The 20,399-nt window shown below is 36.4% G+C and overlaps 1 protein-coding gene across 1 annotated transcript; it reads right to left on the reverse strand.

Moving 5' to 3' along the window:
• Positions 1 to 5,867: 5,867 nt before the first annotated feature.
• Positions 5,868 to 19,790, reverse strand: LOC144444703 (endoglucanase F-like). The gene is made up of 10 exons (XM_078134223.1): positions 19,554 to 19,790; positions 16,675 to 16,839; positions 15,727 to 15,911; positions 15,124 to 15,286; positions 13,555 to 13,651; positions 12,735 to 12,897; positions 10,082 to 10,229; positions 8,783 to 8,951; positions 6,984 to 7,177; positions 5,868 to 6,833 (listed from the first exon to the last, which is right to left on the reverse strand). Exons 1-10 carry the CDS (start codon positions 19,720 to 19,722, stop codon positions 6,766 to 6,768), a joined length of 1,521 nt encoding a protein of 506 aa, XP_077990349.1. The 5' UTR covers positions 19,723 to 19,790; the 3' UTR covers positions 5,868 to 6,765.
• Between the last annotated feature and the right edge of the window lie 609 nt (positions 19,791 to 20,399).

The raw sequence follows: 20,399 nt of genomic DNA on the forward strand, positions 1-20,399 counted from the left end.
TCACCAAACGAGGCTTTGGAGATGTACAATACAAGTGGACCCTTTTATATATTTCCAACGTTATTGAGAGTCTCGAAGGCCTATTTGTTCTCCCTCTGATACCTCGAAGTTACATCCTCTTACCCCGTGATCCGTCTCACTGTGTGTCACGTGTCATTCACCTAACATTGTGATTGGTTAACGTCAGCATAGCGTCGCAGGCATTTTTCTTGTGAACAATACCGTAATATATATTGCATGACGTCATTGAAAATAGTACCGATTCTGCATACAAACCATTGTATTAGTTTACATTTAGGATGGGAAAATTAATACGCGAAATTCGTAGTAAAACGTCACCTGTTGATCAAAACATGACAAATGTATGATGTAAGGTGACCTATATATCTGTATTTACTATATTTTGGCGATACTACAGTATAAAGTAGTAAAGTGATTTGAGTGACTTGAAATATCATGTATAGCACATCAGATGTTGGCGCAAAACATGGGGAATTTGTAGAAGTATGAGACCTAGAAAACAACGTACACCTATAGTGAATAATTTTTGCATATATCAACTTTTTCGAATTACCGACAAACTACTTTTTGGAATTTTGCACAATAATGCTTGATAATTCTCAAGGGTGGTATTTATACTAGTCTACTCTATGTAGTTGACAAAGCGAGAAACGGCACTATGCGTGTACCTGCGTGTGCCTATGCGTGTACCTGCGTGTACCTATGCGTGCTATACGTGTACCTATGCGTGTACCTTCAATTCTTCAAGAGTACATAGAAAATTGACTTTGCTTCTTGGACTTTATATTATCAATTTCTTCTTGTTTTCCTAAGCATATGTACATGTACGTCCCAGTAAGCACCTCATCCATTGCTAGACAGAACAAAGCCGAGGGACATCAGCTCTTTGTAGCAACGAGGACTAACAAGTCGACAGCTTTTGAAACTCTAGGAGAAAAACAAAACAAAACAAAACAAAATAGAAAAAGAAAAACGAACCATTCTGTGTAATTGGTTGTCAAAATAGAAGATTAAGAAAAGATTCAATTTCTTATCATTGTAAAGCAGACAACGATTTTCGATAATTTTTTCGAAAAAAAAACATTTATTCGACTATGACGTTTAAGTGGTATTTTAATTAAGCGGTACACATCTAAGAATTTATAAAACACGTTTTTACAATTATTTCAGTTGGACGTATCTCCAATCCATTAAAAAAATAAAATATGCGAAACATATGCAGATGCACAGATTGATTGACCAGAGAGTACGTGGAATAAATGTTGTGAATAGAAAGCGTTCGTGTTTTCTCGGTTTATCAAGGAAAAACGAGCTAGAGAGAACGTGGAATAAATGCTGTCAATTGAAAGCATTCATGTTTTCCCAGTTTATCGAGGAAAAACGAGCTAGCTTACCAACCTTCGTGAGAACAGAATGCCTTTATATCACCATGTTATCTAGGTTAAGGTACTTTGCAATATTAAAGATTAATTATTTTTTTAATTATCTCCGCACAACTCTTCATTTCTACATTTTTTTCCGAGTTCACTCCATCAAAAGCAATTAACTCGAAGTGATTTACTCGATGACTGTTTTTCAGTCATAAAGCTTCCTTGTGGTAACGCTAAAATCGCAATAAACTACCTAATATTCATTTTGTTGCTGGCACTTTTACAGAAATACAATACAGAATGGTGAGATAAGTATTCAATTTACAATGAACATTAACAACTGTGATATTAAAGTACCTGAGTTATACAGATCGTTAGTGGTTTTTTGGATGATAAATTGGTGATTTTCATCTTTTAATTTACAAAACAACTTTCCTCGAAAATCAAACAAAGTTCAGCAACATATACCAAGCCCATATAATAATTCAACTATGTGTACATTATGTGTATTAGCAATGCCATGTAGCCTAATTATGGAGATTGTATTGTGTTAAATCAGTTTCTGTTCTATTCAAGGTCCGAAACAGAATACGAATGCCCTTGAGGTAAAGTCGTGCAGCATATTTCATCGATCTAGCAACTTTTAAAAAAATAGTAGTTGTTAGAAATTATTCGCAAGTTCACTATCTGAAATTGCTACAAATATCCAACCGTGTCGGAAGCCTTTCATAATATAAGCCCTTCTCACAAATCTAGAAGTCTATTACATTATGTTCTATGAAGTGTAATTATACACGTGTTGTACTAGGCAGGGGTTTGTAGTTGTAACACGCTCGAATGTATTATCCATTATATTTATTTGCACTGTATCATTTGCCTATTTTCAGCACGACCCTCTTTATAAAACGTTAAATGTAATAGTAGACACCCCACAAAATCAACAGGGAAGAAATTAAATGCTCTATTTGTTTCTGCGGCATTTAATTAGTGGGGAAGAGAAATAGACGGTCATTTGAAAAGAAATTTTACAGTTTCCTCGTAAAATGGGCTTTTTAGTTGGTGGTAATTGAAGGCAATTACTTTCTTTTTAACTGTTGGTCCATCAATTTATAATTTCTCTGAAATAAATCATTTGAAATGCCGCATAGAATATTCCAGTGGTTGACTTTATAGATACGTGACTGTTGTGGTTCATTTTTTTCACTTATATTTCATCCATTTTGTTACAGGATAACAGTCGTCATAAGCACTTATTTGAAATCTGTAACCTAGAAGAGTAGTCGCTTAAAATACTAGTGAAATAATAATAATAATAATAACAACAAGAACAACAATAATAGTAACAATATTGATAAAAAATAAGAAAACAAAAATACACTTCCAGTAGGCGAGTGTTCTTGAAGAACACAATGTGTTGGTTCAAGATAGTGTAAACAATGCAATGCTACCAACCAAGAAAGTAAAAAAAGTGTCTAACAAACAAACAAATAAATAAACAAATAGATAAAATAGATAACCAACTAACAAAGCAAAAGTACACAATTTTAAACATGAATCTCCTTGAGAGAAAAAAAGTTGTGCCCGCGTGTATCGATTACTGTCACTACAATTAAGAACGTTTTTTGAATGAATGAATGAATGAATGAATGAATGAATGAATGAATGAATGAATGAATGAATGAATGTCATGAAAGTGATACAAATTATTTCATGTATTGATGATTGATGATTGATGATTGATGATTGATGATTGATGATTGATGATTGCCATATATTGAGTATGTACTCGTTTTAGTTCCGCTCTCAGCAACAGCTAAGCGGAACTTATCGGTTAGGTTGATTCTCCATCATTGTCCGTCGTCTGTCGTCCAAATTTCCATCTTCTTCTCACAGATTGTTGGATTTCTCTAATATTTGGTGTGCATGTCCCTTTGGGGAGGCTATTCAGGTTTGTTAATACCAAGTTGATATGAGTAATGTTCTATTTTTGCGATTTTGTTTTGATATTTTTGGTCAAAACTGATATTTTCGACTTCTTCACTGAAACCGGTGGTCGGATTACACTGATTATTTGGTGTGCACATCCCTTTGGCGAAGGCTATTCAAGTTTGTTCATAATTTAAACCTGGTTCACTTACACCATTTGGGTCTATGCTTACACACATGTAGTTCTAAGAGCAAAATTATTGTAAGTAAAACACGGATATCTCAGTTTTATAGCTATCTCATGTAATTTCCACATTTCATAGTGAAGTCCAATTGAGATTACGTCCAAACCAGTTTTCCAACCTATATGCATGTACCCTTATTTCTCAACAAATGCTATATAAAAGTACTGTCTCACTCACAGACATGTACAAAGTTTTCAAATGTTACTAATATAAGCACATTTCTGTTGATTATTTGGATCCTTCAATGTAACCTTTGATTATGACTGTTTGGGTGAATATTGGTCTCCAGATGGCACTAATTATTCTTGAGCCCAATACACATGTCAACCCTTACTATAATAAATATCCATATATAAAACTCTGACCATATTTACGAAGAAAAAAACAGTAAACAATACAGTATCATTTACGTGATTTCCAATCTGTGTTTATATAGTCATACAAGCATTATACTCTTAACATCAATCGACGTGGCGGGCGGGGGGAGGGGGGAGGCGTTGTAACGAGATGGTGGACACTCCAATCTATCAAATGGGCCAGGCTTTCATATGGAGATATTTTAGAACTTTGAATTTGACTTTCAGAGTAAATTCAGTTCCCGTACTTTATCTTTAACCTTACTATCTGTGACTGAAACATTTTATTTTCCAAAGATAACTTAGCCCGGCATGGTTTGAAGCTTATAGTCTCCATTGCTGTCAAATTTCCCATCCTGCCCAATGAAAAGTAAAAGACTATACACATCGTCATTTCCTGTTGCTGTGACATCAGAATAGACTGTTGCCAGACAATTGAATATTGTATTTTCGCGGATGACGTGGCTCTGGTTTCTGAAACAATAATAGGGCTGCAGCGTCAACTTAATAGTTTAATTATTGTGACAGATGGAAATTAGTTGTCAATTTATCCAAGGCCAAAGTTGTTACAAGCTTTCAAGGCAAGTGGGCCCCTTTCCAAGAAAGAGAGGTGGCCCTATAAGGGGAAACCGATGGAAATTGTCATATTTACAAATACTTAGGGATTTTATTTTTGTGTCTAAATTGGTCTATGGCAACGAAAACACTAGCGCAGCAAGCCAGAAATTTTTTTTTTAGTTTACTGAGTGCAACTAGAAAGACAGGGATGCTTCCCATACTTTGCTTTTAAAACATTATTTGACATGATGATTTTACCCATTTTGACCTATGGATCTGAGATATGGGGTTACTAACAGCATGAACCATTAGAAAAAAATTCAAATACCTGGAGTGTCGTTCTCTTAAGGAGTTTTTAGCAATTCGCCAAATGTTGTCGTGCTGGGAGAATGTCACAGTGGCAGATAGTCGATCTACTTGTACACCGCAAAACGTTGTGTCAAATATTAGGCTAAGTTGCTAAACATGCCAAGGTATAGATATCCTTGTAAATACTATGACATGTTATATAACATCGAAGTTTCTAGTATCAGGTCAAGGCCAACCTGAGAGAAAAAGGTCGAAAATTTGCTCTCACTGGCAAATTTAAATGATGTTACAGTATGGGAAAACGAAAAAGGTATATATTTAAATAGTTTTGTTAAAACAGTTGTAGAGAATTTCAAAGAGTATTTATTTTTAACTTGGCAGAGTGATGTGTGCTCAATGAGCTATCTACTATATTGTAATTTCAAGGTTTCCCTCGAAACTGAAAGTACCTATATGTTTTAAATATACCAATTCATTTATAAATGTTGGTATGTTTTCGTTGCACTTCTCATTACCTCCGTATAGAAAGCACAATATTGAGAGAATCCAATGATTAAGCCTGCTCTGTGACTCAGCTGAGGTTGAAGATGAAAACCACTTCCTACTTGTTTTCTCCCTTTTGACCACTTCAGAACCAAGTATATTCCAAGAATAGTTTTTGAGCCGCCTATTGAACATAAATTTATCTATTGACATCTGAGGACATAGTATGAAACTGCGTATAAGAAAGGGCAAGAATATATTTGAATATTGATTATTGAAACATTTTAATACATTTTTCCTGTCAATGTGTTTAATTTTGTTTGTGCTTGTAATATTGAAATATCATCATCATCATCATCATCATCATCATCATCATCATCACCACCACCACCATCATCATCATCATCATGTAAAAATTCAAGTGTACATATTCCACGACTCAAATTCGCAGTTTGTTAATGTAAACAATTTAACTTTCATAGCCATACATCCTGGAAATATACCAACAGTGCAACCCAATTTATATTTTGATATGCTTTATTCAACTTATTGCAACTAAATCTAACAAACTAAATCTAGGAAGACTTATGATGTCATCAAGAAAAGTCGAAATTAAGACATTCTACAATCATAATCATATATATGCAATTGTAAAATGCATATTAACACAAGTGTATGCAGTCATGTGAATTGGCCTACGAACCACAATTTGTAATATCGTTATTATGCTAATTTGCTCACAATATCGCACAAACTATGCAAATGAGAATTTGATTTTCATATTCCCTTCTGGTAACGACGACACTAAATATACAAATACAACACTGCCGATTAAACCATCGATAGAATACTGAATAATGAAAATTTTGGCAATCTACTCCATTCAAAAGTAGACTTTGGTTCCAGACACAAAATTAAACATCATTACCTGAAATTTGTGACTGCAACTTACAAACTTGTCAAAAGGTATACCAACATTTCAGAACACGTGAACGCTGAACACATGAGCCTAATAAGGGTCACAGGTGTCTGGAAATTTGTATCGCCATCCATCTATGCTTAACAGCAGTTGAAAAGTTCAGGTAACAATTTTGAAGTTTGTATTTGGAATTAACGTTTTTACATTATAACATATTTCGCGAATGAAAATCCTCGATTTCAATATATATTTCATTTCTGAGAACAAATATGTAACTAGTTCATCTCATTTGCATATGGTACACCGATATAAACATTGGCGATTAATGGTCCTGATATTTAATAAATCCATATTTAATAACTTCAGTTGAAATGTAGCAGATTTATATTTAAGCGATATTCAATATATTAGCGAAATTAAGCTGCTTAATGTCATATTCTTAAAAACCAAACATTTTGCGCAATATTTACAACTATAATAGATCTAAAATTATTTCTGGAACAAATTCCAGAATTAGTCAAATGGTTCCTTGCCGTCGTCAAATGGTGGTAATCTCAACCTTCCAATCATGTATTGCGTTACACTCGACTATTCAGAATGAAGCATGCTGGTGGAAGGTCTCTATCTAACCGGAGTTTATGAAGACCTGAAAAAAAAATAGAAGGAGAAATTGTCACAACATAATTTAGAATTGTTAGTATCCTATTGTGCTTCCATCTGGCTATTTTACCTAACAAAACATTAAAAAAATATACCACTTGCAGATATTGCCCCTTTAAAAGTATTTTCTCTTTACCTGCCATTACTCCTTGAAATGGAGCATTGTAGTCGCACGCTACTTCATTCTTGTAGTAATCTCCTCTCTTATCCAACCATTCATCATTTTTGTCCGGTCCACCAACTAAAGCACCCGTCAACTCATGGTAATTACAACCCTCGTTAAGCATGGCGTTCGCCCAAGTACATGGTTCATCGAGACCTGGACAGGAGCTGGGCAGTAAACAGATATATCGTTGACGTAAATGTATGGCGTTTTGACAGTTACAGGGTTGATTGGGGGCTGGACATGAGCTGGGCATTAAACAGATCGTTGATGTAAATGCGTGAATGCATGGCGTTTTGCCAGTTACAGGGTTGATTGGGAGCTGGACAGGAGCTGGGCAGTAAACAGATCGTTGATGTAAATGCGTGAATGCATGGCGTTTTGCCAGTTACAGGGTTGATTGGGAGCTGGACAGGAGCTGGGCAGTAAACAGATCGTTGATGTAAATGCGTAAATGCATGGCGTTTTGCCAGTTACAGGGTTGATTGGGGGCTGGACAGGAGCTGGGCAGTAAACAGATCGTTGATGTAAATGCGTAAATGCATGGCGTTTTGCCAGTTACAGGGTTGATTGGGAGCTGAACAGGAGCTGGGCAGTAAACAGATCGTTGATGTAAATGCGTAAATGCATGGCGTTTTGCCAGTTACAGGGTTGATTGGGAGCTGGACAGGAGCTGGGCAGTAAACAGATCGTTGATGTAAATGCGTAAATGCATGGCGTTTTGCCAGTTACAGGGTTGATTGGGAGCTGAACAGGAGCTGGGCAGTAAACAGATCGTTGATGTAAATGCGTGAATGCATGGCGTTTTGCCAGTTACAGGGTTGATTGGGAGCTGGACAGGAGCTGGGCAGTAAACAAATTGTTGATGTAAATGGGACAACTCAAGATTGTCTGAATATATCCTCATTGTTCATAATTCAACACAAAGCACCTCATACTAGTTATTCTTATAGCAATCCCTGATTACATTTGGGAGGAGGATGTACAGACTGTGTCATGTCATGTCAGTGTATAGTTGTTCTGTTTGAAACAGCTAATAAACTAATAACAGACTACAAATTCTATGCTTTAGCATAGCAAGATCCCAATTTCTTACATTGCTACATATTTGTCTAAATGTAATAAACCATTTCATAAACATACTACAACTTGATTCAGAAATGCGGGCGCAATCTTGCAGTATGTGTAGTTACTTATTGGTTTCAGCGAGGCTGTATCAAACATAGCCAGTGAACACTAGCTTGAAATGAGCTGTAAAGAGTATTAACTGAAACTCAGTATAATCCTTAAGGGTACACTTAAGAATTTCAAAATTGTGTCATATATTCTAACTGAAGTTGAACAAAAATGTTGAAGTCTGTGCTTGGACGTTGAATGACGACACCAAACCTTTACGTTGCAAATTGATTCAAGTTTCAAAAAAAGTTCGCAGTGCAGTGTACAGTTGTGATGTACTGATGAAATCAAACGTCTTCAGATGTTGTTCTCTTTTCAGAATTAAATCATTATGTTGCATATAATTTTTGTGTGTCAACGTTTTAGATAATTTTAGGTTTTATCGAGAGATGGGGTTGTCGTCTAGATCAGTCCTTCACAATGCAACTAAAATGTTATGTACGGAAAATGCCAGCATACGGCTCATCCATCTTGCATCTACTTGTAAAATGTCGAGTCAGTTTTCGTGTGAAAAAAGTCGAAGACGTTCGTGTTTAACTTTTTTAAAAGCACGAATCAAAGTTTACTAACTAGAACATGCAGAATGGTAATATTACCTTGCTCTGTGATGTGGTCTGCATGGCGGATCTTTTCCATATCCAATAACAAAACTATGATGTTCATGATCACCAAGCATGTAATTAGTCTGGTTGCATGCAAACTCTCGGTACACATTCGGCTTCATACCATGTTTTGCGGCAACCAATGCTATTAAGGAAACTCCAGCTGAAAAGTAGATGTCGTTATGATAAAATGTAAATTGTAACGTGATGGTAATAATGTGACAAGGGGCTTCATGCTTTCCTGATATGTATGAATCTTGTTATTGGTAGATATTTTGTTAACCCTCAACGGTTGTGAAATCAATTCCGTTTTGAGTACGCTTGGGCCGATAACTTTAGGGAATCCTCAGTAATTACAGGGGTTAGGTTCACAGGAAATCAGACCCTGGCTGTTGCGTAAAATATGACCCTTCCCTGAATCTATCGTGCACAAAAGTGACTCTCCCTTAATTTCCTTTCTCTGAATCATGACCCTCCCCGTTAACATATTTAAAAACACACACCATATTTTAAATGCTGTCAGACATGGAAAAGAACACTAGTCCCAGAATAAATTGTTTAAAGACTTTATCCCACTGCTGCCACCACGTCGAAAGTTTTAAGGTATTTGGTTATTTCCAACTACTACCATCAGAGTGGACTGGTATGAAATTGGCACTGCTTTAACCAATACATTTGTTTGGATCTCAGTGGCTGAGCTGAAGGCCAGAAATTAACTCCCAAACACTAGATGGGCACACTCCTTACATTGTCGGGACCGATGTCGACATCACCACAATATTATCTCTAATATCTTACCCAACTGTTCCCGTTTTGCTCCTGTGAGACCCATTGTGACTGCTCTCCTCACATCACACCTGACAATTAATTCACTATATGGTTGTCAGCCGCAATTTGATTTACATGGTTTAATGTTACGGTACCTAACCCCAACACTAACCTTAACCCTAATCCTATCCCTTACCTATGTAGCACAGTGGACAAGTTTTTCATAATTGTTATGTTGTGTTACATGCCACTCAAATAATACACAAATGCTATAATATTAGTAAGGGGTGTTTGTATTCATTCATCTTATTTTGGGTAGACCATAATAACTATGTTTGAATATATATCCATAATGTTTGAATACCAGTTACTCCGACAAGGTCCAATTGGGTACACATGTAACACATCTGTTGTTTTGTGTGTATGTGAGTAACGCGAACAAGCTAGTGTGTCTATAATGGTAAACAACACACACTTTGGCAAAAGAGACAATATATTCATAGGGCAATGTTTCAATACACCAACCTGAATATCTCAATGATCCCCAATCAGATCTGTGGAACAGTCCCCTTGGTGTATATAACTGAGGCGATGTAAATGGCATAATGCAGTCGAGGTAATTCTCCACATGATCCTTATACATATCATCGTTAGTTAGTTGGTACAACAATAGCTGTGAAAAGATAAAAACTGGTGATAGTGACTAGCTATATGCCATTGGCAATCCAAACTGTAACGCTTTGTTTTACACTGGCACCAGTCCCTTAGGAGATTTTTTTTCTCATAATGTTTTTGAATCTGTCTTTATTTCAAGGAAAATGTGGTCACCCCCCCCCAATTACTAGTAGCTTCCCAAGGGCCCATCTTGTAACTAGAAAAATATTTGATAAGTTCACCACACTTTCCTTCCCAAGACTTGAAATGATTAACAAAGTAAAAACATTCAAAGACGATGAGACAAATTTTTTTCCAAGGACTGTGCCAGTCTAGCACTGCTCCTAAGGACATGTCGTTCTCCGGAGTGGAGTGGGCTGGGGTGGGGGTGATTGGTTGGGGGTGGTGGTGGTGGTGTATAGCATGGATATGATATATTTGGCTGTCTGTATTTTTTGCTAAACAAATTTTCCAGGGGGTGATGGGGGAATAACAAGTAATATCATGATCAGATGAAAGACTTATGGATTTTTTAGGGACCGGTCAGTTTCTTCGGGGGTGGAGGATTTGTAGGGGGGGGGGCACCCTGTTTTTGAAATTGGCAGTGGGGGGGGGGGTCATGCTGTTTTCAAAATTGTGGATGGGGGGGTCATTGTGTTTTGGATTGTGATGGAAGAAAAAGATCCTTTTTCTACAATGGCATATAGCCTTGTCTGAAATGAGGTAGATGTAAATGTTTGTTCTTATCCCTGTTTCTTACATGAATTCTTTAATATTACTTATTAGTTCAAACATAACTACAAATATACATATACATGTATTACCTAGCTACCACACTAGTTACAGAACATGTCGTGTAAATGCTTGGCTGTTTCGCAATCAGTGCTTCACTTATATTGCACTTTGGGGCAAAAGTGAACTTGAAGGTTTCGTAATGGTAATCTTCATAGACAGTTTATAAAAGATGTTAATCTAAAATGTTCTACTCGTTACTATGAACTTGTCAGAAGGTATTAATACACTTTCTATTTTGGACACTACATGTTGTTGACACTACAAATCACCATATCTCATCAGATTCTAGTTTCTATTATACACTAGGTATGACCACCTAAATTCTCTAACATACTGGTGACTTTACTATACATGCAATATTAATGCTCCTATACCAATGTTACAGGGCCATTTTTATGTGACATGGGAAACTCATTTAAAGCTTACATTAACGTTGGCTATTTGAAGCTTGGAAATATTACCTCAAAGGCTATGAATAACCTAAACATTGCCTTAATAGAAACACAAAACTGCAGATCTGGACTCCCTCACCCCCAGAGGTCACTCATGCATTCAACCAACTATCAGATGCACCAACAACCTTTTTACTGTCATAATGGTATTAAACGTAAATATTTTCACCAAATTCTAATTTGAGATATTGTCTATTAAAGATGTGAAATGTTTGCCAAGGTAGTCTAAAATTGCCTTAATCTCCAAATCTCCCCTACAAATGATCTTACCAGATGTACTGACCTTTACTACATGTATATAATGATGCCATTTAACTGTTTAAGAACATATTTCAACCCTATGTAAGTTATAAAGAATAGTTTCTGATACTTGATACTTGCTGTCTTGTAAAGCATGGATTGAGTTATTGCTTGAAGGGGTCTGAATAGCCTAAATATTGGCTTTAAGAGTAAAAATCCTCCAGGGCTTCTAGAGGGAGACCCCCTTGGAACCCCCAAACGAGGTGGACATATCCCAGTCTCAAGCTCTTCTTACTGTCAAGATGCTATGAAACTATATTTCAAAAGTATTTCAACCCCATGTAGTTGCTTTTCACATGTTGGTGCTGTCTTGTAAAGCTTGGAAATTATTGTCTGAAAGGGTCTGAATAGTCTCAAAATTGACTTTTCAGAGTAAAAAGCCTCCAGGGCTTCTAGGGGAAGACCCCTTGGACCCCCATAAGAGATGTACATGTTCCCTTCTCAAGCTTTCCCCCACCTTTCATTGTCAAGATGCTATGAAACTCCTTTTGGAATATATTTACCCTGTGTAGTCAATAATTATAATTATGATAGTGCTAACATGGGATCTCATAACGTATATATGCAAGACAGTCAAGCAGTCCACAAAAAATACCTGTCTTGAATATTATATATGGGGGGTGGGGGGTGGGTCATCATGTTTTAGCATTAAGTGATAGGGGTCAGCCTGTTTTTGGTTTTACAGATGGGGGGGGGGGGAGGTCAGTGAGTTTTTGCCGGCCCGACTTAAGAATCCACCGCCCCTCAGGCTGGAGAAACTGACCTGTCCCTTATAGCCACGGTTATACAGAATCTGAGATGATGGATGCACCATTCAAGATAGCTATATGCAAGTTCAACTGCACAATTATGCTTGTGGTTACATAATTGAAAGTTGGTACACGTAATGAAAGATGATGATCTTATTGAAACAGGTCACAATACCTATCTAAGGACTCCTATGACTGCTTAGGTTGTAGGTATTATGAAAGGCTTACCTTAGACCCCTCTCTAGAATCGCCCCAAGCAAAGTTCCAAGACCGTCCTTTCAATGCGTACTTCTCGTACATTTTTACAGCTTCTTCCAAATATTTCTCTTCACCTGACGCACGATAAACCCATATCGATGCCCAGACTAGTTCGTCCTCCCATTTTACGTTCCTTGAGTGTTAAAAAAATTGTCGCTATAGTTCTTTTCGTTATGATTGCTAACATCAAGTGTTTGGTATGCAAATATATAGATTTTGAAATAAAACTAGGTTCGTTACCTCTGTAAAAGACGCACTCACTTTGAACTTTGAAAAAAGATAGATAGACGAAAACATTATAGGTATGGTCATTCTCTGTACATTCTATGCAAAACACCTAATGGTTGGGTGGGTGGGTGAGTGGGCAACCGACTGACTGACTGACTGACAGCCTGACTGACTGACTGACAGCCTGACTGACTGACTGACTGAATGAATGAATGAACTGAATAAATGAATAAATGAATAAAGAAAGAATGAATGAATAAACACATTAATAAATAATCGATAAATTGATTGATTGGTTAAGTAAATGATTGATTGATTGGTTGGTTGGTTGACTAACTAATAAATTAATTTATTTACTACTTATTAATAAATAGCTATAGATAAATGGACAAAAAATTATTGACCGTAAAATCGTAGTGATGATATCATGAAATAAAATTTCATTTCATACCACAATTGCAACGATATTTGTAGTAAGAAACACAACAGCGCCCCCAACACGATATTTGTAGTATGAAACAGAACAACAGCGCCCCCAACACCAACACAGAGGCTAACTTACTGGTAGTAATTACCATACTTGTAGGTTCCTAACCTCCTCGTCGCCATTCTATACAAATCTAGCGCCTCATCTCTATAAATAGCTGCGCGACCGCCCTCTGTGAATGAAAATTGAAAAAAATAAAAACTTTTTTTTTACAGAAAATAGTATTAGAAAAATATATTAATATTCGGCATTAATTTTCATCATTTAGTATACGCTGTACCCCAATCGGTACAAAATAACAGTCTAAAACGAAAATAATTCAAACCTTTCCTTGCCTTTAGAAACACAAATGAATCATATTTGTCACAAATTAATTCCTTGAAAACATTTTACTCTGCAACTAGTCATCAAACTATTATTATAGATGAGCTGTGAGAACATATCATGATTTCTATTCTTTTTCTTGTCTAGCATTTAACATTTAACGTTTACATTATTACATTTGAGGTATGTAAACAAGTCATTTCAAGTTTGCATCAGATTAGTTTCAGTTACAGAAGAGGAAACATTTAGACTGGAATGACTATGTTTTGCAACATTATGCCACAGCATGTATTTGTCAAATGATGGGGTGTCATCCAATCTATTCAAAAAAAGGTGGCAGGCAAACCCAGACATGTCAAATCCTCAAAGCTTTAGACAAGGAAAAAAATGCCACCAACGATGAATTTTACAGTTGCTTGTTACAATTTGTATCATTGAAAACGCAAAAATTATTACTCCTAAACCCATACTGAAATATTTAATGCCATCTCACTCACAAGTGTATTTTAATTTAGCTTTGGAAACCACTGTACAGTTCAAGATTGATTGGGAAGTAATTTATCACTTTAATACCCTTTTAAACTTACAATTAACACAAAACCTAGAAACTTTCAATGGAAACTATCACACAGTATTCTGATGACAAATGCACAATTACATAAAATGATCCCATGCCAAGTAGATTTGTGGTCTGGAAGTGATGTACTTATTTTATGACAGTGAAGTTATGAAGTCATTTTGGCAAAAGTTCTTTTCAAACTGCAGCTAACACCTTTGTATGCGAGCCATGATCTCAGCAGAGCAGTATCTTTTGGCTGATACGTTATTACCAAATCTATTAAACTTTCGTTTGTTGCCGGGTTGGTTGGTTGCAAAGAAATTTATTTACGTAAGGCATTGAAATGAGAAGGTACCACATTTTACATCCTGCAAATTCATTGTACAAGGGATACAAACAAAAGAATGTTTCTTTGTCAATCGTAAAATCACACTCGACAATCACCTAAAAAAATGGGGTAATTTTCTGCAGTTTCTTGAATTGGTCCAGTGACAGTATATAGGAATTATAAAGTAATTAATTTCTGAAATGTAGTGATGCTAACTACTTCTTCTGACTACAATAAAAACATCTCTCAAAAATATAAAAATAATAAAAGGTTTACCAATTACCCAGACTTGCACGATAAGTCACATACAAGTAAAATATTTGAGGGGGCCTGTGTCTCCTCCGAAGCCTTGTTTTTCTGGCATTAAATAAGTTCTTGAGGGGAAATGAAATTAAATGAGGGATGAGGTTAAGCTAACAATGGTAACACTTACTTCCTGCTTGTTTAAATGCTACCGCACATGAACCCAAGGCTGCAGCTGCTAAGCCAACGACGTCAGTTCCCTTGTCTGTTCCTTTAACTCTGAAAGGTGTTCGTTCGTACGTCAAGTCTTCGGGACGATTCCATTCCTTGTGATCTACATCGGCATCTCCAACCTGACACAAAGGTAAGACAGTCAGCTCTTTTATTTGAGCACTAGTCACTAATCAAAGTGTTATTAATAACTATATGTATTGTGATGAGTCAATTATCATACTTAAGGTATAGTGTGCAATGGGACCAATTTCTCGGAAAATAAAGATCATTCAAATCTCTCCAAAGATTTGCCATATGAAATTTTGTTCCTGGTCGTTTTGTCATGATGAAAGAAATGTGGGGTTTCACAACCTTGTTTTCAGGGAAATGGATAATTGTTTACATTGACCAGTTTTAGGCGGCCATATTGGATTCTATCTAATCATGTCTTGGCATTAATTAAAACTTTCCCTTTGCAGTTGGACCAGACGATAAAATGTAGCAGTGTTAGTAAGATTTTTGTCGAACCAGGCGACGTTTTTTTTTCTGGTCCTGTGATTTTCATTGTATTAGTATTTACCTGGTAATAATACACGTTGGAATCTGTATGGCATTTAATGAAATAATCACATGTCCACCTGATGCTGTCCAGCATATCTTCCTTCAGGCCGGCTTCTTCGTATGCATCCATGAATTCAATGAATCCCCATGCCAACACCGACGTTGACCAGGCCATGGGGAAGTTGAACTTGACATTGTCGCCAGCTGTAGACAAAAATAATAAAAGAATAATGCGGCACCATTTTAATTTGAGACGAGTGCAGTTATATATATATATATATATATATATATATATATATATATATATATATATATATATATATATATATATATATATATATATATATATATATATATATATATAATGACATACAAATTTGCCACCTGTCCGTGCTGTCATACATTATGAGTCTTCTGTGACTTGACATCAGTGGAACGACTTTCGCTAATAATGATAGCGCCGCCCCAGGCAGAGTTGATTCGATTAATTTACAAATTTCTTTCTACCTAGATATTGTAACATAACAATCGAAAATAATGTATAATGTTTCAATTCGGCGATTTCTGGAGTCTTTGTCCTCCCGGTTTTGATACTTAAATGATGACGTCATCACCACATTTTGCATACAGAAAAAAATTTCACTAGCATTTAAAAGAATATTGTGTAGTGAAGGACTGGTGTTAATTTCACAGTGTTTAGGAGATGCTATCTTACCTTTTAACCATATCATTGTTTTTATACACAATCACAGACCGTAATGTACCCGAGTACTTGAAAAATGAGTTGACTAAAGAAAATACGCTTTTGTTCTTGACAAACTTTTTCTATTAGACATCTGTTTTTTTCTCACACACCTCAATTTCAACACTAATTCAAACTGTACTGGACCTAGCCGGCCTTTAAGAATACCTTGGTCTTCATATTATTTGGTGAATATATTCCACACTATCTAGTCATTGTACCTACCATCATACCAGCCACCATCTAAATCCTCCCCTTGATTTCCCACGTCATGCACACAAGAATCATCTCTCCAGGCAATACGATTGGTCTTTGGCAACTTGCCAGATCTCTGTGCCTCGTAGAATAATATGGAATTATTAAGAACTCTGGCGAAATCATGAGGGCGTGCTATCGAAAGAAAAAAATGATAAAGTGCTGTTAATATTTTATCAACTTCTCAACTCCATTCAGATCTGGAACATTGCGTACTCCGAGAAATTTGAATAAAGCACGGGACAAGATCTAGACCTAATTATCATTATTTTGTTTATGAAGTTGACTTTTAATGCGTGCGTGCGCGCGCTATCGTTGCCTGAAATTTGTTTGTATAATTTGTAACAACAAAACGTGTGGAATATAATAAACATTAGTCTGCAAAATTGAAATTCTACAGTGACTCTAATTTGGTAGTAACTGCTATAGACCACAGTTTTATGTATTTGCTATCAATAAGTAATGTATTACAAACAACTCAAAGCGTTGAGGGGTCGGCTTCTGACCATCGACGCCCTCATACATCAAATCGACAATCACGCAAAAGTCCACGTCCACTTACAAATTCTAAAATACATTACAATATAGAAATACACACAGTGTGACATTATACCTCCAGATATATGAATAAAGGTTAGGCAGAAAAATGTGTCTCTATAATTGAAGTGTTTAAAAGATTTAGTCTAATTTATATATTCAGGTAACGAATTCCGGAGATGTTCACCCCTGTGACTGAATTTTATGGCGAGCATAGTTCTATATGTGTTATTCTTCATATGGGAAAAAATCTCCCTGAAAAAGATATTAAGCTAGGTCTGGTCTATACCCCTTTAAGTTCAATGCCAACTGAAATTCAAAGTCAACGAGGAAATTTATGTCACATGAAAAAGTATGACTTGGTATGACGTCATAGTGACATTCATGACAGTTTGGCCGTTGTAAATCATTGTCATAATTATGATATACGCTGTCTAACTAGGTCAGTAGAAATTAATTAATTAATTCAATTATTTAGCCTAAATTAAAGTTTATATAAAATGACAACATTTATTATGAACAGTGATATGAAATAATGTTGTCACTTTGACGTCCAAAATGACAATTTTGATTTATAGTGAAAATCGTAATACATATTTATTATCCGGTAGAGGCCATTCTCTAACTTTAATTAAAGCGGTAGGTCAGGTCAATTGGACCGGTCGACAGTTGTCTGAATCTGACTTGATCCGGCGTTACATTGTACGCCCTGAATAGTACTTACCTGTTCGTATGCATACTCGTGTAGCAGTACACATAGTATGGTGCATCGCATCAAAACAAATTGATTTTTTGGGTTCGCACCCCAAAATTAGTGCTCCAATGAATCACGTATTTAACTTATTACTATACTATTTATAGATAAGCAGACCTCTAATTGACATCTACAGAGTGTCTAATTATTGCATTTTGGGACAATTTTCTACGAATATATTGTCGGTTGGTTGATCGAAAAAATTAAATCACCAGTTGCAGGTAGTGTAGGTTTAAAGTACTTCTAGGTACTACACAATGTATTATCATAGGAGAAATAAACATACCTTGGTGTTTCACTCATGCGACAGGATATGACACGCACGCACACACGCCCCCAACATGCGCGCGCACACACGAACACACATATAACCAAGCACCGACGCAAGCACGCACGCACACACACACAAACGAACACACACACACATACATACATACATACATACATACATACATACATACATACATACATACATACATACATACATACATACACACATACATACATACATACACACACACGCACCCCCCACACACACAGAGTTCGTTTTAGTTATTTTCTCTGTCACTAAATTGGCGCTTGTGAAGATTGATGTTTCCGATAAATATTGTCTGCTACAGTTAGAAGAGCTTAAAATGGTATTTCATTAACTACACCACGTACCAATAACATAAAGACACAAACTATGCCCCTTTAGAGTGAATGACGGAATTGTCTTACATAATTATTAAAGAGTGAGACGGTCTACCATTAATGCATTTCCATATCGAACGCGTTTGCAAGTTTACTAGGGGCAATGCGATGAGGTTCTGTACTTTTTTTGTAGGTCATTGTTTTTTATTGGCGATTCTGTACTTTCGTATCAGTAAGATGTAACTTGGCCGTGTAAATTTGGTAAATCTTGTACCCTGCGATCTGAAATCTCTGGCCCGGTACGACCGAAGAATCATGACGTAGCGCCACCGACATCAGAACTCGAAGTACTAGATATTGTTGCAGCAAATTGGTCTAAGCTTCAGTAATACTTGTGACTCAGAAATCAAAGCACGTAATGACGTCATTCAATATATAGAATTGTAAATACTTTATAATATTTACAGCAAGTTAACCTTTAGCGTATTGACGTCTAGTCTTTCAAGTATGTCGACTCGTGTTAACAGACGTTACCCATTTGCAGTAGACGTTTTGACTTGTAATAGAACCTGTAGAATATTTGCAGATTGGACATAATGTCATTTTTCAAACGTAAATATATAGCCACATCATAATGGAATAGGGAGAGTTGACCTCAATATGTACGGTACAGGTTCGAGCTGGACGCATAGTGTGCCACATTCAACCAAGAAACTGTACAATTCGAAACCCGGTAGGATAGAAGTAGCAATGTGACTGCTGGAATCATATGAGCTTATAGAGGCTGCATGGGGATTGTATGCTCCCTTGGGAATTGAGGAAGTATATTGGACCGTTGTGTTGTTAAAGGTCCCTGAAAGCGCTCTTGAGAACAGAGTAGGAAAGTGCAAAATAATTAATTACATTATTATTGTAGTAGACTTACTTGCTGGTTTCGTTTTTATGAAGTAGTCGTCGACGATTTGCCGTCTTTCGCGTCCATGTTCCTCTTCAACGTCGACAGGATCCTCTCCCCAAAAATCGTACCCACTAGGAAGGCTTGCAACTATCCCCAATATTGGGATCATCGCCAAAAAAAACAAACACCAATTCATTATTGGTGAGTGAATCTTCTTACACGAAGCAGTATCTGGGCGAGGAGCACGTTGCAATGTGTTGACTCTCGGAATACCTGAAATTTATCCCAAAACACCGGACACAGCCCTTTATATAGTTTCAAATCGAGTTCCACAAGGCTGATGTTGTCATCTGAAATGTCATCATTATACTCTGTCATTTTCTATTAACACGTGATTTCTCAAAATTGAAAAGGTAACAAAAAAGAACATTTGCAGGATATACCTTAGGGATTGTATTTGAAAGGATCACCATGCACGCTCCAAGACGAACAACGATCCCGCCCGTGATTACATTGATTTATTGGACGGTGATGGAAAGGTTCCATTTCACCAAACCTGTGGTGTAGTGTACATCAATTAAAAACCTTCAAAGCACGGTTGATCTGTCAGTGTCTGCTACATTAATAGCACGCCACTGGGCGTAAAAAAATACCCCATTCTCTCAATATCCAAGTAATTAAACCAAATATGGTTTCCTGAGACCACGAACTGTTTCTGCTTTTGAAATATCCTTTGTTGCTCGAGAGAAACGTTATCATAAATGAGGGATTTTCTTTTGTTTTTGAAGTGAGTATTGAAAGATGAATCGCAATACTTCACACACACGTTTTATTATTTTAGGAGGCGAAATAATATGTACTGTTTTGTTGCAA

This window comes from Glandiceps talaboti, chromosome 13 (genome assembly GCF_964340395.1).
Source record: "Glandiceps talaboti chromosome 13, keGlaTala1.1, whole genome shotgun sequence".
NCBI lineage: Eukaryota > Metazoa > Hemichordata > Enteropneusta > Spengelidae > Glandiceps > Glandiceps talaboti.

Bases quoted from the DNA above. Each gene is read 5' to 3' on its own strand.
- LOC144444703 (XM_078134223.1), bottom strand. From the start codon at position 19,722: ATGAATTGGTGTTTGTTTTTTTTGGCGATGATCCCAATATTGGGGATA. The intron at 10,230-12,734 runs GTAAGCCTTTCA...ATCTTTTCACAG, and splicing joins ATTCTAGAGAGGGGTCTAAG to CTATTGTTGTACCAACTAAC. The intron at 7,178-8,782 runs GTAATATTACCA...TTTACTGCCCAG, and splicing joins AGACCACATCACAGAGCAAG to CTCCTGTCCAGGTCTCGATG.